At 35.2% G+C, this 27,170-nt stretch overlaps 1 protein-coding gene across 1 annotated transcript in view; it reads left to right on the plus strand.

Moving 5' to 3' along the window:
• The window catches only part of LOC111058575, a 40,378-nt gene extending 23,419 nt beyond the window's left edge, over positions 1-16,959 (plus strand). The window contains exons 8-15 of the mRNA XM_039429484.1: positions 1,497-1,548; positions 2,491-2,560; positions 3,042-3,528; positions 7,218-7,278; positions 7,783-7,948; positions 8,572-8,763; positions 12,197-12,603; positions 16,083-16,959. Of these exons, the coding sequence (XP_039285418.1) occupies positions 1,497-1,548; positions 2,491-2,560; positions 3,042-3,528; positions 7,218-7,278; positions 7,783-7,948; positions 8,572-8,763; positions 12,197-12,603; positions 16,083-16,261 (1,614 nt within the window). The 3' untranslated portion in view covers positions 16,262-16,959. The remainder of the gene's footprint in view (positions 1-1,496; positions 1,549-2,490; positions 2,561-3,041; positions 3,529-7,217; positions 7,279-7,782; positions 7,949-8,571; positions 8,764-12,196; positions 12,604-16,082) is intronic.
• Positions 16,960-27,170: the final 10,211 nt, after the last annotated feature.

Below are 27,170 nucleotides of genomic sequence, written 5' to 3' on the forward strand. Positions count from 1 at the left end.
AAAGATTACATTTCAAAATATCCAATCCCCGACACAATGTGTATGGATGGAGGAAAGGAATTTGATAATGCTCTTGTGAGACAATTTTTAGCATTATATGAGATAACACCCCATTATGCTTCATCTGGACATCCTGATAGCCAAGGTTCGATAGAACGTGCGCATTCCACTCTGGTTGAATTGCTCACTGGAATTGGAACTGAAATTCCACAAGCATCTTTTAAACAGATACTAGACCTTGCTATTATCACATACAACAACTCTTTGAATTCGACTCACCAAATGACCCCACTAGAATAAACTTTCGGCAAATCCAAACATTTCAATACTTTGGATAAAACTCCAGTGCAAATTACTGAAGAATTAGCTGACAGATATTTCCAAGAGCTGGAAACTTTCCGTGATATCATCAAAAAGAAAACTGATCAAGAGAAAGAAAAGAGAACAGAGAAACTTAACAAAAATCGTGAAGAACCCCCAAATTATTCAGATGACGTAAGATATGTGAAAAGTATTCAGAACAAGAAATATCTCCCAAAATAATTTGAAGCAAAAAAAAAAAAAAAGGTGAAAATATACGTATATATCTAAGAAAAGAGCTTTGAAACTTCATCCCAATAGATTGAAACGAAATAGGAAAGTGAAAAAGAAACGTATTGTTACAGATAATACTGCTTCTGGCTCTAATCCTCCATTACCAACCCCTGGTACAAGCGTACGAGCTAGTGGACTTGACTAACACAGCCGGACTCATACCAGTACAAATTGAACGACATATGTACATAAACGAGACATTGACATACTTACATTATTCTAATATAAGTAGCATTAAGATAGAAATTAAGGATTTATCAGATTCTATTAACAAGTTGCAAAATGTATCACCATCATTGAAAAAACTTATGATTCCCTTCATGAAAATGCGTGACAATTTTTTCGAAAAATTAATTTCGTTTTTTTCTCGATCAAGTTCCTACCTAGAGTAGTCATTAATGAGCTCGATCAACTGCCAAAAGTCCTATATCTGTAAAAATTTCAAGAGCTTCGCTCCATCTATGAAAAATTTGATTTTAGATTCCCAACTATCAGGCTTCAGATACAATTCAAACAAGAAAATTCGAGCAGAAAAATCTCTACAATTATTATGTAACATTCTCACCTAAAATTGAAAATAGGCTCAAAATTCGAGAAGATGTGATTATCCAATTGCAAACTTGGCAACTGTTGATTCTATTAAATGTTTCACTATGAAGAGATAGCAGACCTCGTATGTCTCCAGCGTTATTGTCCTGTCATCAGCTGGCTCAGATCTTTGAATTTGAATAGTAGACTTGAGATGCGCGTGAACACTAGCGTCAGGTGATCAATTTTCATAATGGCAAGGAAAGTTGTGTGAGTGCACCACACCAGATTTTTTACTTCAGGTTTCACCTTTCCACGTCTCCTTGTATATATTTTGATTCCAATAGCGTTTGAATGGTATAATATTATTTCAGCCAATACGACGAGTATTTATTGATGAGACGAAAGACAATGTGATGACGTCATGTAACTGCCATTTGATTGAAAAGACGCCCTTGTCAGTACTTCCCCTGTGAGGCTCTTTTGAGGTATTCTGAGGAAATAATTGAACATTAATGATTAGTTCCTTTCACAACTATTTTACAAGGGATCAAGTTGGATAGGGTTGATTCTATTCTATTCGTAATCTCTAAGAATATTCCCTTTGAAGAACGCTATTTACGCACAAATCTTTCTGTACATTATAATGTAATGTAGCGTGATATAACATAATATCTCCTCGGCACGAGATATTATCTAATGCAGCAAATGTATATATTGTAAATTCTGAGGCAGTGAACCTGTAACTTATATCACCCTTTTTGTAATATCCGGAAAAGTTTTCATGTATCACCTTTTGCCTATATGCTTGAGGTGAGGCGTAGTGTAATAGAAAGCGACCAACAATTATTTTTCCTGCCCACCCTTACACATTATTATACAATCATAATATACATCATATTGTCTTCGAATATAAATACAAATATGGATCTGAGTACCTTTTCGAATTATTTGAAACCTTTTTAAATTATTTCATCAGGACATGTTTTGGCTATAATATAATTCCTTTATCAATTATAATTATACTTATAATGGCATTATATAACCAACACATGTGACGAAATGATTTAAGAAGGGTACTGAAATTTATATTTTTATTTATATGAATCAAAATTATATGTACCAGTGTAATTATTTATGAGTTGCATATAGATATATGAATAAATGTGTAACAGTGCATCATGATCTTATTTAGAAGTAAAATAAAAATATAAATCTGAGTACCTTTTAAAATTATTTAAAACATTCATTCATAGCCTTTTTAAATTATTCCTTCAGGACAAATCTGGAATGAATTCTCGGTTCCATGTTGAGTCCAGAAAAAAGTGATGAAATTTCCAGTTCATTAATTATTATTTTTTCCCCTAGGCACTGCATTTGGAACACATATGGAGCTTCAAAGTAATCCTGATGTAACATTTCCCGACGATTTGACCATGTAAGCATCATACATTATTATCAATTCACTTTTTTTCCATCATCTAAACCTATATTCAGGTCTTATTGTATCATTATGAAATCTCGCACTTCTTGAAAAACCAACTTGCGGGATATCTACTACGATAGTTATAGGTGTGCTAGTAGTAGTGAGCTTAGTCAGCATTAGTATTCAATAAAACCAATTAGCGGCCTGCACGCCGTGCTTAGTCCATTTTCGTTCTTCAACTCTGAATGTCAGGGTTATGTCCGATGATTCGGTGAATAAAATTTGTTTTTAAAAACTTGTCATCTTCTTAGACAACATTAGCTGGCGCCCGATCAGGGACGGTGGAGGAAAATTCGCGATCAAAATTTCAGGTTTTTCAGTGAATTTTAATTCTTAACACTCATTCCTACTTGAATCCGTGATCGGAAGTTTTGTGAAGTAATGTGCTATAAAAGTGAAGTGGTATCATCATCAACTTAATCCTGGCTGGCAGACGTTCATTCAACTCCTGTCATCCAGATTCCTTGAGGTTGAACCACCGACCCTCACTCAGGAAATTGCTTGAGGAAGCAGAAGGAGAAGAAGATGAAGACGTTCAACTACAGCCACCAACACCATCTCCTGCCGAAGACAACATGAATAACGCAGCAGTAGTGGCATCCCTGCAGCCAGAGAAACAAGCATCTGCAGCACAGGTACCGACTATTTCAAAACCATTACCTAAGGGTGATCTCGATCTAATCCCCGATTATGACGGAAATCCAATTGAACTCATATCATTTCTTGAAGTGGTAGAAACTCTACTAACTGGATACTGTACAAGTGACATTAAAACTCATTTCCAACCAGATCTCACCTACGGTATTAAAACTCATTTCCAACCAGATCTCACCTACGGTATTGTTTCCGAAAGTCCTAACAAGAATTTCAAGCCCATTGCGGAAAGCATTCTCTATTCCTTGATTGAAAAACTGAAAGAGGCAAGTCAAACTACGAAATTCAAAATCTATAAGATGAAATTATCAGATGTAACCGATGTGAAAGAACAGGAAGAACTCGTTTCATCTTATCATGGAGGTAAAACATTCCATCATGGAATAAACGAAAACTATTTGAAATTGAGACGTAATTACTATTGGCCCAATATGCATAGTCATGTAACGAATTATGTGAAAATTCAGTATCAAGTAACTCCTACCCCAATGCGACCTTTCGAGAAAATTCAAGTGGACGTATTTTCGTTCGAGTCCCATAAAGTGATGACCACGATTGACTTATTTTCTAAATTCTTCCAAGCTTTTGTGATTGATAATGGCCCTGCCATAACGAAAGTGCTGAAAGATTACATTTCAAAATATCCAATCCCCGACACAATGTGTATGGATGGAGGAAAGGAATTTGATAATGCTCTTGTGAGACAATTTTTAGCATTATATGAGATAACACCCCATTATGCTTCATCTGGACATCCTGATAGCCAAGGTTCGATAGAACGTGCGCATTCCACTCTGGTTGAATTGCTCACTGGAATTGGAACTGAAATTCCACAAGCATCTTTTAAACAGATACTAGACCTTGCTATTATCACATACAACAACTCTTTGAATTCGACTCACCAAATGACCCCACTAGAATAAACTTTCGGCAAATCCAAACATTTCAATACTTTGGATAAAACTCCAGTGCAAATTACTGAAGAATTAGCTGACAGATATTTCCAAGAGCTGGAAACTTTCCGTGATATCATCAAAAAGAAAACTGATCAAGAGAAAGAAAAGAGAACAGAGAAACTTAACAAAAATCGTGAAGAACCCCCAAATTATTCAGATGACGTAAGATATGTGAAAAGTATTCAGAACAAGAAATATCTCCCAAAATAATTTGAAGCAAAAAAAAAAAAAAAGGTGAAAATATACGTATATATCTAAGAAAAGAGCTTTGAAACTTCATCCCAATAGATTGAAACGAAATAGGAAAGTGAAAAAGAAACGTATTGTTACAGATAATACTGCTTCTGGCTCTAATCCTCCATTACCAACCCCTGGTACAAGCGTACGAGCTAGTGGACTTGACTAACACAGCCGGACTCATACCAGTACAAATTGAACGACATATGTACATAAACGAGACATTGACATACTTACATTATTCTAATATAAGTAGCATTAAGATAGAAATTAAGGATTTATCAGATTCTATTAACAAGTTGCAAAATGTATCACCATCATTGAAAAAACTTATGATTCCCTTCATGAAAATGCGTGACAATTTTTTCGAAAAATTAATTTCATTGTTTCCTTCGTATCCTTCATCTCGTAAAAAGAGAGGACTGTTTAATGGATTAGGAAAAGCTATCTCCTGGTTTACTGGTAATTTAGATGCAGATGATAAAAAGAATTATGATCAAATTATCAATTATTAGAAGAGAATGAAAAGATCCTTATTGAAAATGAGAAGAAGAATATTGTTGTGGATAATCATTTAGTTGATAACTTTTATTTCGATTTGAATAGGACTAATAGTAATAATGATTTGATTAAGAATGTGACTCATTCACAAGCAACTGTATTGAATCAAATTTTAACTAGGATCTTTAATCAATTTGAATCTAGAGTTAATGGAGATCAAAGTAAATACATTATTATATAGTATGGAATTTTGTTCCAATTCGAGAATTTATTATTGGATTATCCATAAATCTGACTTTGTAAATATCACACTTTCCCAGAGAGGAAAAATTGCTAGTGAGAATATTGAAACGCTGTAGAAATTAAGCACAGTTCATTGTACTATCTCTCAATCTCTGAGAATTTTATTACATATTTTATTTCCGTTCCCATGAGAAGCTTGATATCTATCGTCTCATCATTTATCCTGTATTCCTTGATAATCATTTTTATACAATAAATGTCAGTGAGAAATTAATTTCTTCAGCTGAATCAGGCTTAGTGGTACGAGACCAATGTCTACATGACCTCAACGCCTCTTTTGTCGAACAATGCGTAGAATCAATGATCTTTGTATTGAGGATGTCTTGGAAAATAATGAATTGACCAATTGTCAACGTAATTATATTTCTGAACCTATTCCTTTTATGAAGTATGATGAATTATGTAATTGTATCTATGGATATGGTCAATCACATATCAAAATTATTAATGATAAAATAAATCCTTCAAAATAATTTCTTATTCATTTAGATAATGGAGATGTAATGAAAGACCAACGTCTTACTTCTACTTTCAAAATGTCTAAATCATTTAAATTTACCAATATTCCTGATAAGATTTTATTGATAGAAGAACTAGATCATATGAGGAACATGTCAACCTTTGAGAAACCGAATTATAATCTTAATGATTTATCTTTGTTTAACGATTATGGTAGCGAGAATATAATGTATTTGTTAGTTGTTTTTTCTATTTTTGTATTGGTTTTTATAGTCTTTTTATATCGTAATCATGCTTCGAAGCCTAGAAATATATCATTGTCAACTACTCCACAACAACCGCCAACTTTGGTGTATGCTATACCCAAATTATGAATTTTGAGTCCAATCATCGAGGACGATGAAAAATTTTGGGGTGGAGGAGTTATAGGTGTGCTAGTAGTAGTGAGCTTAGTCAGCATTAGTATTCAATAAAACCAATTAGCGGCCTGCACGCCGTGCTTAGTCCGTTTTCGTTCTTCAACTCTGATCGTCAGGGTTATGTCCGACGATTCGGTGAATAAAATTTGTTTTTAAAAACTTGTCATCTTCCTAGACAACATTAGCTGATGTAGATTTAATAATACTTGCATACTTTCTATCCATTCCCAATGATTACTGATTTAGTCTTCCAGCAGCGAATGAGAAGTGCTTTTGTGATTAATTTTACATATACCTGATTTGGGAATAAAAAATGTATTGAAAAATTTGCATCAGTTTGATTGAGCATTTCTAGCCGCTATTTGTTCAAATTTCCACTGTTGTATAAACATGTGGGATATTTTATATATCCTGGGAGCCATAATACTGACAAGAAGCTCGATCTCACTTCTCTTTTTTATTGTCACAGCATCAATACAATACAAGAAACATATGAATGATATAAACCAATAAATAATATGAATCCCCCTCAAAACCGACTGACCATTACCAAAATTATCCGATGCATGCAGGATCGCAGCTCTTCAACCTTATCTGAAATCCATACATACAGAGGAATATTCTATTCACAGATCACAGTATATCAAGCATTTAGACATTATTTGGTGACTACAGTGTTCTATTTGGGAGATTATAATAATAAGTGAATGAATAATAATCTCTCCATGAGGTAGGTGAACTATTCTCCCAATTCCTACTGCCATCCTTGCTCTTGGCCTACTACCGTAAGCCAAGAATAAATTGCTTATCAAGAAGTTACTGCTGCATGAAAAATATTTTCACGACAAGGAAAGTTGTGTAAGTAGTCCATACCGGTTATTCGATTTGATTTTTGAACCAGTAATTATGAAAGTTCCCAAATCTCTGAACCAATATAAACAATACTGTACTTTTTGTAAAGAAAGATTTTGTGAATATCTTCAAAATAGACGGAGTCTTTGAAATTTAGAAAATAGAGTATTCTTATCCACTCTCAATATATGAGCATTAATGATAAAAACAAATTTATTCTTTTCATAGGTTATAAAGAAGAGGAGAACCGAAAATTTGAAGAGATCGGAAATGCAGGACAATGAAGAAGGTACGGAGGATATCGAATCAAATAGATAAATTTTCCTATTATTCAATCTAACAAATCCTATTTCCTAACGATTTTCCTATTATTTGAACATTATCAGCGGAATGAACTATGAGTGCAATCAGAAAAAACAAGTTTGATATATATTGTCATGATGCATTTCATTGTTCTTATGTACCGGTATTCATAGTAAATATTGTTTCAATATGTTAAAAAAAAGTATGGATTCTTGCTCTTTGAATTTAACGTTGATTCACTTTTGTTTGATATGGAAAACTGTAGGATATCGCAAAGATATCTCTATAGAAATATTGGGGTTATAATTGCTATTGAATTCAGTCTTGGATGGTGCCAAATAATTTATTTAATGAACTGATTCTCAAGAATTTCAGGAGTTGAACTTTCATTAGTATCTCAGAATTCACATCTCAGAACTTAGAATTCCATATTCCCAATGTTTTCATTAAGATCATGATAGATAATAACATTGTTTTTAATTTCTTCCAGATTTCGAGGATAATATGAAGAATCCCAATCTCAAATTATACATTGATTACGTGATAGAGGCATCAGAAAATAAAAAGGGCGCCAATGATCTAGAATGCGCAAAGGAAGCATTAGATGTTATCATAGGGGTGAGAAAATACACTTTTTCTACACATACACATACATTGTAGGATTTTACGGTGAATCACCGCCTTCCTTCTTTTAGTCGGATTTTCCATGTTTTTCGGTCATTCCACTCACCATCTGTGAGATTTCTAGCCTCCATGGCGTCGTCCACGTCGTCTCGTCAAGATCGCCGTGGCCTCTCTCGCTTCCTTCTACCCAGTGGTCTCCAATCCGTCACAATCGCAATCTACTTACTTGCACTAGCTCTTCTCGCGTGCCCATTACATACCAGTCTCTTGTCCTCAATGAACTCCATTATATCCGATTGAACTTTCATTCTGTTCCTAATTCCCTCATTGCATTCTGAGAAGATTTTGCCCACACCTTCTTCTACCAGAATTCCCAGTATCGCTCTGGGCCGGCTAGACTCAGTCGGCGTCTGGGGTGGGCCGCAGCAGGGAACCGGAGGCTTGGTGTGGTGTTTGTCAATCATCCTCGTTCGAGTCGGGGGTTGGAACAGGGTCTTGAGTACTTTGCTGAAGTGATTCCCTCTTTTAGGAAAGAGGGGCCATGCTTTCGCACTGCCTAACAGGGTTGGGCGAGAAGTGAGAGGAGTAGAAACGATCTGGTTTCTTCTGTGAGTATAGTCTCTGGTATGGGAGAAACGCTCCCGATTGTCACTAGGTGTCCTCTTGCTATTCTAGTTGGAACTAGCAAGGTAGAAGAGCCTCGGAACTGGGCGTCGCGGCTGGTCACCGGGTCCCTCACCTCGGGTACCGGTCGTTTCCTGTGGCCAAGATCGGTGTCTCGGGGTCGAGAAAGGTGTTCCCAAGCCTTACTCGAGGTGCTTTTGCTTTTCCAGTTGGAACGAGCAAGGTAGAAGAACCCTTGCACCGGGCGTCACTGCTGGTCACCGGGTTCCTAACCTCGGGTACTGGCTATTTCCTGCTGCCAGGATCGGTGTCTCGGGGTCGAGGAAGGTGTTTCCAAGCCTTACTCGAGGTCCTCTTGCTTTTCCAGTTGGAACTAGCAAGGTAGGAGAGCCCTTGCACCGGGCGTCACTGTTGGCACCGGGTCCCTAACCTCGGGTACCGGCTATTTCCTGCTGCCAGGATCGGTGTTTCGGAGTCGAGAAAGGCGTTCCCAAGCCTTACTCGAGGTCCTCTTGCTTTTCCAGTTGGAACTAGCAAGGTAGGAGAGCCCTTGCACTGGGCGTCACTGCTGGTCACCGGGTCCCTAACCTCGGGTACCGGCTATTTCCTGCTGCCAGGATCGGTGTCTCGGGGTCGAGAAAGGCGTTTCCAAGCCTTACTCGAGGCCCTCTTGCTTCTCCAGTTGGAACTAGCAAGGTAGGACAGCCCTTGCACCAGGCGTCACTGCTGATCACCAGGTCCCTAACCTCGGGCACCGGCTATTTCCTGCAGCCAGGATATTGTCTCGGGGTCGAGAAAGGCGTTCCCAAGCTCTACTCGAGGTCCTCTTACCGTTCCTGGTCCTCTCCGTGATGTCCCTGGGTTTAGTCAGGTTTTAGTCAAAACAGGTCGAAACAGGCAAGGTGGCTGCTGAAAGTTGCTGAAGTGGTCGCACAATACTCACCTGCTGCGTGTGTTGTATCTTGGAGCTTCCAGCGTCTTCTATTAACACCAGTTAAGGGAAGACACAATTCGAAGTAGTCAGAGGAGTTGGAGTATACTCTGGTCACGAGTTGTACTCACTCAGTAGCCGCTCGCTGCTTCCTTCACTAGTTCTCGACTGACCATCCATACTAGACTGATCTTTACTGCCTCTCGGCGAGCCTCCCTCGGCAGCCGAGTGGGAGGTGGTAAGGATGCGCAGCATAGTTGAGCAGTAGCTCAGTGGCTGTCTTGATTGTTGTTCAACGAGATCTTATGATGAGATTACCGAGCGTCTTTCAAACTAGCTCTAAAGTCAATTTCCCTCACTAAATCCCTCACAATTTCCCTCACGATATACATCGTGACACCATACTCTATCCAACCTGGTGACCCCGCAGCACATTCTCGAATACTTCATCTCCACAGCCAGAATCTTACCCCTACTTCCCTTGTTCATCTCCCATACTTCTACACCATATGTCATTATGCTTCTGACTATTGTATGGAATATCATCTGTTTGGTCTTTCTGTGGATACTGTTACACCAGATAATGGGATGCAGTTGTCTTATACAACTTCTTGTTTGCCCTAACAAATTAATACCTATTACAAATTAACCCTAACACTTATTCCTTTATCTGTACCCCTGTTTTGCATAATAGTATAACACAAGTATTTAAATTTATCCGTGCCTTTAATTTCAACGTCATCGTCTACTTTGAGATTCTGCATGACTGCACTATTTGTTTGCAAGTATTCTGTCTTGTCTAGATTTATTTGGAGCCCCGCCACGATGTATTCTTCCTTCAGCCTACTCTGATAAAGTGCTTGTATACTTTCCTCCTAGAGTAGTTAAAGGTGATATTTTCTCAATTTCACCTTGGGAGTACCCCTTTCTTAGCCTTCTTGCTTCTTTTCCCTTCTGTTGCCATTTCAGGGAAACTCCAGTTTTGCTATAACCATCCTGAGATCAGACCCATATTCTAGACCCCTTTACACATGGACATCTTTCACCAGTATTGTTGTTTGTTGCCTCATCATTATATGATCAATAATTGATTGGAGACCCCGAGTCTCTTGTGTCCATGTGAATTTGTGGATCTCTTCATACCCATAGAACCCATCAAGTACTCTCAAACTCTGCAGTCCACATAGCTCAATCAATTCTCACCACTAGACTATCATTTATCCTCTCCAAAACCACCCACAACTGTATCTCCAATCCTTCTACCAGTTCTGCCATTGAGATCACCTGCCAATATGATTTCCTTTCGACCCTTTATTTCTTCCACATTGACCCTCAAACATTCAAAAAACTTTTTTTTTGTCTTGCACTTGACTGTTGTTGGTTGGACCATAAACTCCCAGAATGATTATTTCTCCACTATACAAACTAGCTCAACTTCAATAATTCTTTCATTAACTGGTTTCCAAGATTTTATAAAACTCTTCAATTACTCTCCAATAAGTATACCTACTTCAGCTTTGGCTTTCTGGTCCTTATCCACCCCCTTTAGAACAGCAATGTCCCTTCCACCTGCTCACAACCACGTCCCTTCTTCTTCATCTCGCTAGTCACCAAGTTCGCTAGTACGTCCAAGTTCATTCTATGGAATTTTTGTGTGACTTCCAGTGCCTTATTTGCCCATCCTTGCACATTCCACGTTCCCACCAATAATATTCTCCGACCCTTCTTGTACATTTTTTATTGATCCATCCAACTAAAACCTGTAAATCGGTTTCCAATATCCTGAGTATCACTACCTTCCCCCGTATCCGACTGAAGGCTTCCTCTTGAAGAGGTGTGGATTGCCACCCGGGATAATTTTTACCTCATATTTTCAATCGTTAGTTGTTTACCTGTGCTAGGTTGTTAACGCCCAATGCCAGAATCCCCTTCAGGAGGACCATTTTGGCTCTTACGCTCTGCCATTGCGACTATGTCATCTTCTGCCTTCAGGACCGTTGACCACGTAAGTTGTTGGGAAAGGAAAAATCTTCTCATGAATATCACCCAGTGTGGATACAGACGCTGTTTGAAGCCGCCCAATCTGGGTACAGACGCTTTTATTGAAAAATGATGGAAGAGAAAATTCGAAAATAATATAGAAGGAGAATTTGACCCAGGCAAGCCAGGAATTATAGAGGAAAGAATGTAGTGCGCAACCAACTGGGTGGCTGAGGCAAGCCACCCCCGCCGTCCCGTAGTCACACACTGATAGAGAATGGCACAAAGCTAAGTCAATGGAAAGGTACCATTCCATTTAGTCCAAAGCATGTGGAAGAAGAACAAGAAGGGATGAGGAAGAATGGCTTTGGAGAGGGGTTCCTTTCTAGTCGCCTCTTCCGAACAAACAGGGGTACTGTGGGTACAATTCTACCACCCCACCCACTGGGGGACACTTTTCAACTTTTCTTAATCAGATAGAGAGAGACACTACTTGCTCTTCCAATAAATAATTTTGAAACAGACTATGGATAGTAGAAGATGATGAAATTTGGATGGGACCAAATCAATAGTAAACTTCATTATTCTAACTTCTTGGCCTTCACCTTCTTATCATAGAACTAATATTTGAGGTAAAATAATATTGCGTTGTTGCATACTTTTACCAATATTACTGTGTCTTTCTCAGAGTTCCATCTCCAAGTCTCAACATATATGGTTGTATTACAACTGGATGAATACAATAATTTCAAATTAACTTCACTAATATTTCTCCACTCATGAACAATAAATTCTGCACTTTCTGGTACCTGCTGATTTTACCTAATAATATCATCTTAGAGATAAACGATTCATTTATAGAATCAAATATTTTTAAGCTTACTTTAATTATTATTCTATCACTTTTTACAAGATACAAGTGGGTTATTTTTATAATCATGAAGTTACTTGTGAGATTTTCCATATTTCCAGATGATTGCACCCTACCAGCAGGAGCCAGCTTATACTTGTGCTACTACAATGTGCATAGAGATCCACGATTTTGGACACATCCCAATGATTTCTATCCTGAACATTTTCTTCTAGAGAATATAAGCAAACGTCCAAAGTATAGCTACATACCTTTCAGCTATGGACCAAGAAGCTGCCCAGGCAAGTTTATACATAGAATACATTTATTATCAATGGACTTATGAGAGGGGAAGACTTGAATTCTTTAAATTCATAACCTACTCGTAGTCCAGTCACTATATACATTGGTGCATGGAACTTATATTATAGTTCTGATTTTTTAATATATTATTTGGATACATAAGAGAAGTCCAGAACCAATTTCTTCATGCAAAATTTCCTTGTGCTAGATACAGGATGGCCCAAAAATCTCGTATTTTCGGCTGATTTTCCAGGTTTCAGCTATTTCTGCCAAATCTCGTAATCGAACAGGAAAATTTGCACTTGCCTTTCTTAGATTATGAAATTCTGAATAAAATGAGATCATTCGTAACTCTCCACCCTCAATGAGTACTGAGTTATGAGTTTTCAAAAATGAGTGAAATTTAAAGAAAAAAATAAATTTTCATGAATTTCAGTTTTGTAATAAATTAAATTTGATAAGCAAGCAAAATCGCTAATTGAAAGGATTTGATAGATCTCGAGCAAACAGCCACTCTATTATTGCCAGTTGTGATAGCAACAAGTGAAAGTTTAGATAATAACGGGTATCCTGGCTGAAATTAGAACAGCCAAATAGAAAGGAATTTTATTTGCTATTTATTATATTATATAAAATATTGGAATTTTGAGGTTAGGCTATAATACCTACTGGTCGGCAACTTAATAATCGATCAAGCCGTGTAATTTGATATTTAGCCAGACACCTTTGGCAAATTTTTGTTGTAAACAAATAGCATTCAACTAGAGGATTTGGTAACCACATGGCAACTTATTGTAAATGGAAAAACAACTTAAAAAGTTCATAAAAATTTATTATATGTAATGAGCATGTACAAAACACATAAAATAAATAAAAATATTGAGGAATAATGTATATTCAGTAGGCGCATGGATACATTTATGAATTTTGGATGAACCAATCAAATTGCAGTAGTTGATGGGCGGCAATAACGAGCCGATTCAAATATAACCATAGATATTTATATAATGATAAGAATTTATAAGTTATCACTACTCAGTTCATGTATTGGATGTAATCCGAGTAATTATAAAATGTATCACCTATATGTAATAACCTAACAGATTGGCATGAACTATTTGATTTTTATAATGGCGTAGTAACTGAATATTTAAATATATGCAAATTTGGGAGTCGGAAGTATGATTGTAGATAATAGGGGTAGATCAGAGCCCACTTGCTTGCCAGACGCCACCATGGAACGCCACCAAATTTTATAGAGCACGAGTCCCTTTTGTTAAGTTGTATGTTAGAAAGATTCAAAGTTTAAATTCATTAATTAATTTTTTATAAGACTTTGTGATGCTGTATCAAAGCGTAAGTCATTTAGATATTTATTTATTCCCTTGGAGAAGACGACTTCGGCCACCAGAAAATCCAGGACAACAGGAAATTCGGATTGCCACAATCATCTTGGGAATTTCAGCACGTGAGTGAAAATTATCGAAATATATGAATTTAGGGCGCCCTTAGTGCTTCGAGTGGAACAAAAATATAAAAGCTAGTTCGTCGATAGGTTGTATAAATATTGAAATTGATATAAAACTTGTGCAAGTCTTAAAAAGGACAAAACGTATTCTATTAATCAAGAACTATATCAGATTTACATGTCTAAGGATGCACAGAGGAAAGAAATATTTAAATTTAATATTGTAATATACATATATATATATACATGCTCACTCAATTATTAATTTTATTAGCAATAATTTCTTTTTGATATATAATTTGTTCTTATTTTTATTGTTTTTGCATGCTGCTCTATACATATCTATATTTATTTATTCGTTGATTTTTTTTGTGTAATATACGTATATAAATTTTTATGGTGTATCCTTTATTTGTTTCCCTACTTCAATGCATGATCAATCTCAATTTTATTTATCTAGTTGCCAGTATTGGAATATTAATAAGATTACCATCCGACTTTATTCTTCACCGAATAAGTTGGTTAAGATGGCAATATACAGCTTTCATAGTCAAATCTTTGGAAATAATACGTTCCAGATGTTTACATAAATTACCCAATATAATTAAATTCGACCAGAAGAGTCTCAAACTTATAGTATTAAGTTGTAGCAGTGCAAGTTCTCGCATCTATACTTGCGGATTTCGACAAATCAGTCACAGAAATATTGTGAACTGTTGGAGAAGCCGACGTCAGTAACCGGCAAGAGCAGAGAATTGCGGGAGCTCCTGGGCGAGCCAGTAAGAAATTGGTATAATATATATTCTAAGAATCACAACAAGGGTTATATAATTTACTACTTATGCTCTATCGACTGCAGCCAAGCAGGGCAACCCATTATTGAATAAAATAACGTGACAGTTTTTATCAACAATAACTTCCAATTGTTACCATTTAGATGAATAATTCAAAATCCCTGTGGGCGTATTTTTAGCTCTACAATCTGAGATCATTTAGAGAGCTCTATATCATGTAGATTTCCAGGTACACCTGACAACAATGCTCCTTGTATTGTGAAAGACACCTAATTTCCAGCTTCAACCATCATCACCAACTGCATTGTCCTCACATTGATATTTCGCACAATGACATAAGTTCATGAGATCATGTTCTATGAGAATCACCCGTCAGATACAATTCATTTCAGTATTTCCTAGTGGAGAGGCGCGCTTAAGGACACCTCAAGGATCAAAATTTCAAACACTTATAACTTTTGACCAAATTCTCAGATTTCATCGTACTACACTTCATTCTTCTTGGCTCGTTAAGGTGGTCCAAAATCATGCATCATAAGTCAAATTAGGTCGATAAATGGAAAATTGTTTTTCATTTTTGAAAAATCATAACTCAGTACTCATTGGAGATAGATAGTTCCAAATGATCTCTTTCTATTCAGAATTTTATAATCTAAAAAAGGCAAAATGAAATTTTTCTGTCCGGTTACGCAATTTGGTAGAAAAGCTGAAAACTGGAAAATCAGCCGAAAATACGAGGTTTTTGGGCCATTCTGTATCTAGCACAAGGAAATTTTGCATGAAGAAATTGGATAATTATGGACTTCTCTTATATACCCAAATAATATATTGAAAAATCAGAACTACAATATAAATTGCAAGCACACCCCCTTTTTTATGTCTATATTGACTGGACTATCAGTATTGGCTGGTTCAATAAATTCCTCTCAAACTTTACTTCACATTATAGTTTTTCTTCTCCCATGTGCTCACTGAAAAACAGTAGCAGTCTATGGACATAAAACATGCTGATTGGGAGTGGATACACACGCTAAGTTACCTACTTGAATAGAAGATATTTGATGAATGATCACTGTAAGGAAAATGACTATTTTTTCAGCAATTCTAAGAGCAACTCTTATGTTGATAAGATAGGTATATTCTACTCATTAGTTCTTTCCAATGCAGCTGTTCTGAACTTCCTTTAAAATTATATATATGCTTTATAATATTTCAGGTTCAAAATACGGGATCATGTCAATCAAGATAATGATGAGCCATATTCTCAGAAGATTCGATGTGGAATGTGATTTGAAGCTTGATGACATGAGGTTCAAACCAGGACTGATGCTTGAACTGGAAGGTGGATACCCTATTCGTCTTATACCAAGAGTTCACAAAATACAACAAACATGACAAACTCTCAAAACTCAATGTTGACATTGAACACATAATGCTATTCATTATTTTCAACGAGATTATCAGTTAATTATGGGAGACTTATCAAATCACATTGTTTTCTTTTCTCTCACATTGACCACATTGGACTATGTGTTATATTGAGACATGAACTTGTATATGAATATCAATTCAAGTCAAGTCAACGTGCTATTGCAAATTCACTATAAATGTACTGAAGAAGATTTTTTGCAAAGATGTTCAATAAACTCTGAAATGCCATATAGGAACTATGTTTGAAATAGCTATTCATGTATTAAGAGCGTAATGCGCAACTTTATCGCTTGGGCAAAACAGTTATCATGTGACGCGAAGCAGAGTGTGATAATTTTGCAAGAGCGATAAAGAATCATTACACACGAATTACATACAAAAATTTTTCTACAACTGCCCAAACCTGTTAAATTACTTATATCGGCAGAGTTACAATTACCGACTTTTCAGGTTAAGATCTGACCTTTTGGCGAGCTGTTTACCATCAGCTGATTGGCGAGCCTAAATAAACTCTTCTGCGCATGCGCGAATGATTTGCGAGCGTAAAGAGAATTTACTGCGCATGCATGCGTGGATGGTTAGCGAGCGAGAAAGTAGATTCTCCTCAGAAATAAGCTGTTTTACGAGGAGAATTGAGTATGTAAATTCTTTTTTTATGCGCAGTTGTAGAAAAATAATATTCCTGTACAATTTGATGAATTCATGGTAGGCTACATATTATGAATAGAATAAGGATTATCTGTTTTCAAGAGTAGAAAATAGACTGATAATCTATCAATGAAAATGGAATATATGTCTATATTGAGGTGAAATTACTATAACTCCTCCATTGTACAAATTTAGTATAGCTCTTTTAGTTTATATCTATTATTTCTTTGGAATAGATTGAAAATAAATAAAACTTCTGTAATTTTGTTGCGTCTTATTAGTAGGCCTCTTCAATTAAGGGTTTGTGAGAACAAAGCCTCTGATATAATAAATTTCAATTACAGATTGAAAGCTCACTACAAGAGGTGAAATATATTGGAGCTGAGAGTTTATGGAGAGAGAACCTTAGATATAATTAACATGAATGTTGTACGAATGTGTGCCATTATAATTGATTCCGTATTACATTTTAGCATTGAGCATTACCTTCTCCATAATATATTGGTTGGAAATAAAATTCTAAATGATTAATGCATGTGAATTAGTGGAGGATATCACCAGGGTTAACTCGTGTTTTCTAACATGCGGTGATAATATTACAATTTTGCATCAAAATATTCGTAGTCTGAACAGAAACTTTGATTCCTTTTTACTGTATATAAACTGTTGGAAAGTGAAGACTGATATAATTGTCCTATCAGAAACATGGTTCCAATCGATAAATGATGCGAACCCTTATATTATTGATGGATATGATAATTACTCCACTGGCAGTGATATAAGTAGAGCATCAGGTATCATGATATTTGTTTCGTCTAGCAGAGGTTTTGCTTGTTCGCGAGATGAATCACGGATTGATGGAGCCGATTCTATTTTACTCACTCTGAAAAAATCTGACTTCAAATTTCGATTATTGAGTTTGTACAGATGGCACTCTGTTGGATTAGATGTTTTCCTGAATAGTTTGAGCCATTTTCTGGAGAATCTAGGATATGAAGGTGACTCAATGATTCTTGGAGACATTAACATTAATATAAATGACTTGAGTAGTGCTGGGGCTTTTGATTACATGGAAATCATGCATTTCAATGGCTACCAATCACTGATAGATGTAGATACTCGTGTAACAAACCTTAGTTCAAGCTGCATTGATCACATCTTTCATAAATCCAAGTTTATCAGGAAAATAATTCAGAGTTCAGTCATTGAATCGCTGATTACTGATCATAGAGCTATATCGGCTCCATTGTCTGTGTGTGGAGACCGGACCGGTCATGCTACTCCCATAGTTAGAGATATCATCGACGTGAAAAAATTGACGGACTTGTTGATGGAGCATGATTGGTCTGACTTATATGCTTGCGACAGTGTTGATGATAAGTTTTCTGTGTTCATGGATAGTCTGCTGGCGTATATAAAGCAGTGCACTCGTTCAAGCCAGAGGCTTGTCAAAAATGTTAAGCGTCTGAAACCGTGAATGACAGATGGGCTCTGCCTAGCAATTAAGCATAGAGATAAACTCTATAAAGCGCATAGAAAATCTCCTCAAAATGAGAGATTAAAAGCTAAGTACTTGGCTGCAAAAAAAACATCAATAAATTAATAAAAAATCAAAAGTTTAAATTTTATTCCAACTTGAATACCTTTCCTGTAAAAAACAATGGGAAATTATAAATAATCATTGCAGTAAATCAGTTTCCAAACGAAAGTCGATCCATCTGCATTGTGTAGATAATCTAATAACAGATGGAAACGTTCTGGCTAACAAATTCAATGAATACTTCATAAATATATCTGATGAAATAGTTTCTTCAATACATGACCCAGATGAATCCATGAGAGAAAATTATGATAGAAAATTTAAAAGTGATTTTATCCAAAATTCATTTTCTTAAATCCTATTAGCTATCAAGAACTACTAACTGAAATAAATAAATTGAAAAATCTGGTGTGGTACACGCACACAACTTTCCTTGCTCATTGAACTGTAAGCCTCATTCTTAGATGAGAATAATTTAGGGGAATAATATAATGACGATTGGCGGCAAAATATTTGCAACTACGATCAGACTACTTTATATGTGTATATATAATTGTTTCCAGAGTACTTTTTCCTTTGTGTGAATTGTGAAATTCGTGGATTTTTTCAGAAGTCGTCAAAACAGCTGTTCTACAGATGAAATATCTCGACTATGACTGTGTTCTTTTTATAAACTGCTCTACCTACCTACCTCATGCACGAGAAGGAGGTTACAAAGTCCATTTCTCAAGGATGGAGTGGACCCCCCATAAGTTTTCCAGGAAAAAGACTTATGCCAGTTGATAGAGCTGATAAATTCCTATACAGGGTATGAATTTGAAAAAAATCGGTCAAGTAATTTTTGAGAAAATCGTGAAAAACATGGGTTTTTAGTCATTATCCGCCATTTTTCTCAACAATATTACGGAGCTCCTGGAATTTTCCCAGAAATAAGACTCATGTCAGTTGATAGGGCTTATAAATTGATATCCATGGCATAAATTTGGAGAAAATCGTTAGAGCCGTTTTCGAGAAAAACGTGAAAAACATGGTTTTTTAGTAATTATCCGCCATTTTTTCCGCCATCTTGAATTGAATTTTATTCAATTTCTTATTGTCGGATCCTTATGGTATAAGGACCTTAAGTTTAAAATTTCAAGTCGATTGGTTAATTAGGAATGGAGTTATCGTGTTCACAGACATACACACATACACACACACACACACATACACACACACACATACACACACACACATACACACACACAGACCAACACCCAAAAATCATGTTTTTGGACTCAGGGGACCTTGAAACGTATAGAAAACTTGAAATTGGGGTACTTTAATTTTTTTTATAGGGCAAGGAAAGTAAAAATGGAAAATCTCCAGGTCCTGATAATATTTCCTCCAGTTTTATAAAATCTATAGCTTATGCTATTGTTCCTGTTCTTTGTCACATTTTCTCTGCCAGCTTTTTGAATGGCCATTTCCCATCAAATCTAAAAACAGCTAAGGTAATACCTATTTTCAAGAGTGGATCGAATAGAGAAATTTCAAATTATAGACCCATCTCACTGCTTTCAGTGTTCTCAAAAATTCTAGAGAAACTTTTTAAGAAAATATTGATGAGCTTTTTCAATAAAGTGAACTATTTTAATAGAAACCAATTCGGATTTCAGGAGGGCTTGAACACAGAACAGGCATTATATAAGTTTATGTCAGATATTTATCACAGCATCAACACACCACATAAAAATAGAACATCTGGTCTATTCTTGGACATACAAAGGGCTTTTGACACAGTTGAACACAGCACCTTGTTGAATCAGCTTCATGCTGCTGGTGTCCATGGTGTTACCAACATGTGGTTAAAATCATACTTGATGGATAGAAAGCAGTATGTGTCTATTTTGGGTTGTGATAGTGAGCTGACAACAGTTAAATACAGCGTTCCACAAGGATCCGTTTTGGGCCCTATATTGTTTTTAGTCTACATAAATGATTTGTTTTCCCACACATTTTTTGGATCAATTACATCTTTTGCCGATGACACAGCCCTAGCGTATTCTGCTAAAAATGAAGAAGAACTGCATGAAATGATGCAGCTGGATTTGTTTGATTTGATCAAATTTCTCAGTCGTCAGCCGAACGCGGTAGAGTAGACATCGTAGTGCCAGCGTAGTCTTACTGTAGAATTAGCAAACAGTATTCTAGCCGTCAGCAATAATAAAATTATTGTCTTTAAACTATAACAGTTGAAAAGTATTCGTAGTGTTATGAAGTGTATCTCCATAAAAAACTTCAATTATGGATAGTTCGGGACCGGTGAAATTGCCGCCTCTTCTAGCTCCTGAGTTTGAGGAGGATGATGAATATTCGGAGAGATGCAGCTTCATCAACATGGAGGATCAAAATGCGAGCAGAATCATGGACCAGAGTTTACTGGAAGACTTAGGAACTCTTCACGATCTTTACTCCGAGCTCATTAAATGGGGCAGTGAGACATTTGAAAAAAAAGCTATCTCGAGTGGATTTTGATCAATACAGTGCTCTGTGCAACAAGCTGGCATTGATCATAACCAGAGTTGAAACGAGGAAAAAAACCCAGGAGAAAGAAAAGAACGAAGTTCTATGCAGACTGGACACATTGGAAAAAAGCATAAACCAGCTCTCATCGGACTTCAAGAGAGGACAGCCACCCACTACTACTGCTACAAGATCATTTGCAGAAGTAGTGCAAGTTCCAATTAAAATAAATAAACAGCAGCAGCAACAGCAGCAACAATTGACTGGAAAAAAATTAGTGCGCAAGATAACCGAGAAGAAGAACATCGTGATAGTGAAGCCTGCAGTGGTAACAGGAAGTGATAGTGAAAGCAGTGCAAAAGTCAGAGAAACTTTAAAAAAAACTATTCCGAAAGAAAAATCACTGAAAATAAAAAAAGCGGTAAATGTACGTGGAGGTGGAGTGTTATTGGTGATGGACCCATCCGAGGACAAGGTAAAAGTTCTAGGAAACAAACTAATTAATGATAAAGATTTAGAAATTAGTACTCCTTCGTTGAAAAAACCTAGAGTAATTATATATAATGTATCTAAAGAATTGAGCCAGAGTGATTTAAGTATAGAAATATTCAACAGGAATTTCTCAAACACAATAAATAAAGAAAAATTTGATAAAGAATTCAACCCATTATTTAAAGTAGGTAAGAAAGAGAGAGAGAGTACACCCATTGGGTAATCGAATGTTCTCCTGATATTCGACGAGAAATAATTAATAAGGGACGAATTTATGTAGATTGGACCTCTTGTCGAGTCAAAGATTACACATCAGTAACTCGTTGCTTCAAATGCTTGAAATTTGCTCAAGAGGATCACGAATACAAAACTTGCCCTAACAAATCACAGGCGCCTATATGTGCCAATTGCAAGAACATTAAAAAGGATTGATAAACATCTAGTAAATGATACAACTTGTCCCTGCTATATTAGAGCAATTCAAAGTTTAATAGATAAAACAGACTATGGCCAATAAAATATTGTATTTAGAGCAGAGTTCAAAAACCTTTTATATCACTACACTTATTAAGAGCCAACTCGAAATTGTGTCATTCAAACAGAAATACGTAAACCGTAACATTTTGCTGGCTCATCACAAATCAAAAACAATTGACTCTCATTTTTCACTACTGTTTAACAGATTAGTTTTTGGAGCCTTTTACCTTATTGTGATAAATTTATTTTTACTCTATAAATATGACGAATGATTTAATAAATAATTTTGATAATGAAATCTCAGTTGAGTCATACAATACAATTCAAGTAGATGATATTTTTAATTTCAAACCGCAAAATTATACCACTGAGCCATGTAGATTTGTGAATATTTGTCACATGAATATAAGAAGTATGAATAAAAACTTTGATAACTTAGCATATATTCTAGGGAATTGTGATACTAAATTTGATTTTATAGCACTTAGTGAAACTTGGATTAACGATAGCACAATTAATCACAGTTTGAATGATTATTCAATTCATAGTGTACCAGGTAGACTGAATAAATGCGATGGAGTTTGTATTTTTACTAGGAACACATTTAATGTTGAAAACATAAATTTTCTTCTACTCGAATGTAATTCTCTAATACTGAGTGTCAGTATACCTGATGAAAATATTAAATTCACAATAGTTACTATTTACCGTTCACCTTCTTCTAATTTGCAAATTTTTCTCAATAGTCTGAATGATTGCATTGATTACTTGAAACATGAAAATAGTCAAAACATAATAATCATCGGTGATACAAACATAGATATAAACAGTAACACAAACTTTGTTAATGAATATTTCAATCTTTTGTCATCAAATGGTTTTAAATCTTACATTAATAAACCTACTCGAGAAATAAACGGATCCCAATCATGTATTGATCACATATTTTACAGAAAAACAAATGATGTTTGTGAGTCTATTATTGGATCAATAATGAAAACAAGTATTACTGACCACTATCTGACTTGTATAAACATTGGTCTTGGAGAAAATACTGGTAGAACTGAACCAAGTGTTAACACTAGAAAATCTATAAACTACCATGATTTGATAAATAATCTTAAGAAGTACAATTGGTCCGAGGTTGCATCACAACTTGATTTGAATATTGAAAATGCTGTTGAATTATTCGTTGATGCATTATCCACTGAGATTGGAAATGCAACCCAAATAAAAATTGTACCACACAAACTAAAGCCTCTCAAGCCTTGGATAACTGCAGGATTAATAACGTCAATAAGAAAACGAGATAAAATGCATCAGAAATTGAAAAAACAGCCTCAAAACAACTTTCTCAAATCACTATATAAAAACTACAGAAACACATTAAACAACATGATAAAAAAATCGAAGTATGACTACTATAATAATATACTACTCCAAAGCAGAGGCAATTCGAAAAAGACATGGGAGTGTATCAATGATCTATTGAATATAAAACGAGATAAAAAAATACCCAATATAGATCCCGAAGTTCTAAACCACCATTTCACGCATGTAGGTCAATTATATGCTAATAAAATAATAAATAACAGCCCTAGACAACGTACTCATGCCGATTCGTCAATCCCCTCATTCAATTCATTTTATTTGGCTGATACAAACAATGATGAAATAATAGACACAATCAATTCTCTCAGAAGTAACTCTTCTCCAGGAGTAGACAATTTGAGTTCTGCCTGTCTGAAAAAAATAGCTTCCTATATTGTAGAGCCTCTTAAAATGATAATAAATAAATGTTTTTTGGTAGGTTATTTTCCTAAACTATTTAAAGTTGCTAAAGTTGTTCCTCTTCATAAATCAGGTGATAAATCAAACCCCTCAAATTATCGCCCAATAAGTTTAATAAATAATTTAGCTAAAATAATGAAGAAAATTATAAAGAAGAGACTAGTAAGTTATTTGAATAAACATAGAATTATCAACAGAAATCAGTATGGATTTAAGAGTGGCATATCAACAGAAGATACAATATCCGACTTTTTGGAAAGAATAATTGAAAACTTCAACAGTAAAAAGAAAACTTTAACAACTTTCTTAGACTTGGCAAAGGCTTTTGACACTGTATCCCAGTCAAGATTATTAGAGAAGATGGAACACCTTGGAATCAGAGGCTCACCTCTCAAACTTTCCAATAGTTATCTAACTGAACGGTATCAACTACTCACGCTGAATACTTTATCAAGTAATAAAAAACTTACTGAATATGGTCTGCCTCAAGGCACTGTTTTATCACCAATACTTTTCCAAATTTATATTAATGATTTTCTTAAAGTTGACATTGGGAACTGCTCAATCGTATCCTTTGCTGATGATACCGCTCTCACTTTCACTGGCAATTCCTGGGAGGACGTGCGCCTTAGCGCAGAAAATGGTCTAAGAGTAGCACAATCTTGGCTCGATGAACATCTGCTTACTTTAAATGCTTCTAAAAGCGTATTCATGACTTTCTCACCCAATGCCCAAACACAACCTCATGAAATAGAAAGTATTAAAATACACCAAGTAAACTGCAATTGTCAACAATCAACAAATCACTGCTTTTGTCCTGAAATTCGAAAAAAGGACCGAGTGAAATACCTGGGAATACTGTTGGATCCATATCTGAGATGGAATATTCATATAAACAGCATGTGTTTAAAAATAAAATTTCTAATATATAAATTTCATCAAATTAGAGAACTAAATAACTTGAAAATAGCCCGTTTAATCTACTTCTCTTATGCACAAGCTGTCTTACAATATGGAATAAGAGCTTGGGGTGGAGCCTTGAACACTCATTTTGGAAAACTTTTCATAATTCAAAAATATATTATTAAAACAATTCTAGGCAAACCCAGACTTTATCCTACAAGCGATCTTTTCAATGAATTCAAAGTACTAACTGTTCGACAGCTGTACATAAAAAATTTGATAATATATATTAAGAAGAATAAAAATAAATTTCTTCTTCGTGAAAGAAACTTGAATTTAAATTTACGTCCTATTAGAGAAACATTCCATCAAGAGAGGATGGATTTGAATGTATGTAGAAGACAATTCACTTACTTATCACAGAGGATAATAAATCTTGTTCCTACTCATTTTGTTGCCAATACAAGCCGGAGCAAAAAACTAAATTGCGAGATTGAGGAATGGATAAGATCAAATAAAACTGAAGAAAAAATCTTCTAAGCACCAACTGTTTCTTGTTTTTATGTTTTGTTTTTTTTTTTTTATCATAGAATAATAATTATTGTGTTTTACTAACTTTTATCTAATTTAATCTACAAACTTATATTTGTGTGTAAGTTCCACTAATCTTTGTTCTTTTTGGTTCAATTTCTTAGTTTATATTGATTGAATATATTACTGCAACTTAGGTCTACGCACAGGTTTTACCTTGTAGGCTACTCCTTAAACATAGATGGACATAAAAAAATAATATACTGCAGTTTTGGGATCATTTTATATATTTAATAGTATTTTTCTTGTATTATTTTTATATGTTATAATATTAGATTATTATAATTGTGTATGTTTTTTGAGAAATAAATTTGAATTTGAATTTGAATTTGAATTTGCGATGCTGGTTCAACTGTAACAAACTAGCACTAAATGCGAGCAAGACTTCCTATATAAACTTTTCATTATCATCACCATTTAGTTTCACTGATCCTGTAAGGTATCATCAGTCTGGTTGCAGACCTGTGAGTTGTGACTGTGAGGTGATTCAACAATCTGACTCTATTAAATATCTTGGGCTAATATTGGATCAAAGTCTAAATTGGGATTTGCATGTGAATAAAGTAAAAGGGTACCTCTTATACTTGGTTAGGACTTTCTATCAACTGTGTCAATTCTTCCCTGTAAATATTCTTTGTGTAATGTATTTTTCTTTTTTCAATAGTAGGCTGGAATACGGAGTCTCATGTTATGCATCTACCTTCATGTCTCATTTTAAAAATCTTATAGTCCTAAAAAATCAATTGTTAGAATAATGTTTGGAGCTAATAGACGAACGCATACTTTCCAAATATTCAGGTTTTTTGGAATTCTACCTTTCAGATACATGTATGTACTGGAAGTTTTATCTTTGTTTTATGAAATGAGTGGGGATAGGAATCAAATGGGGAATCTTGAACAAAATCAGCAGATAACTAGGCAAACTACAAGGATGCTAATCAGATTCCCCAAACCAAACAGCACTACCTTCCAGAGATGCTTTTTATTCCTTGGACCTAAATTCTTTAATATTCTCCCAGATGAGATTAGAAAGCTACAGAATCTCAATAAATTCCTAAAACAAACGAAGAGTTGGCTATGGCTTCATTCACCATTAGAAGTAGAAAACTTTTTCAAAGTAGTAAGCTGAGAAACACATGGTGCTAATATCTAATCCTTTATTGAATATGAATATAAGTGAAGTATGGCCTTTTTACTGTAGTTACTTCTGTATCCTTTAAAGTTTAACCTTTGCTTTGAGCTTTGATCTGCAAACATTATTTTATTTATCACTTTTATGTCTCATCTTTTATTTTTCATTTTTTCCCTCTCTTGTCATGAATTATGTTGAAAAAAATTATACTGGTGATTCTTCCTCCCATTTTTTCGCAGTTTGAACTACATTTCATAATATAAGTATATTTAGAGAGAGGAAATGCTACATTCAATCAATAAAATTACTTGATGATGGTGATTGAATGTGTGTGTGTGTGTGTGTGTGTGTGTGTGTGTGTGTGTGTGTGTGTGTGTGTGTGTGTGTGTGTGTGTGTGTAGGCTTTTTTCTCCTCCTATATCCGATTAAACCTCAACTCCTGCTCACGGACAAATGCTTCATGGAGCACTTTGTGAGCAGTTATTGTTCACATTAATATTATATTATATATTATTATATTATATTATATACTATTACAATCTATTATTAAATTTTAGATGGATTATTGTTGTATTTGTCAAGCTAGACCCTATTTGGTTTCTGTATATGTATTTATGAGTGTGAATAAATTTGAATTTGAATTTGAAAAATTACAATTACAAATTGGAAGCTCACTAATAGAAGATAGAATTGAAAACAAAAACTAATATAAAGAGGGTATTTGATTTCCTACAAGAACTGACTCTCAATTCCAAGTTAGCTGACTAGTGACTACTTGTTCCAGAACCATCAAT

The sequence above is a fragment of the Nilaparvata lugens genome, chromosome 5 (assembly GCF_014356525.2).
Source record: "Nilaparvata lugens isolate BPH chromosome 5, ASM1435652v1, whole genome shotgun sequence".
Lineage (NCBI taxonomy): Eukaryota > Metazoa > Arthropoda > Insecta > Hemiptera > Delphacidae > Nilaparvata > Nilaparvata lugens.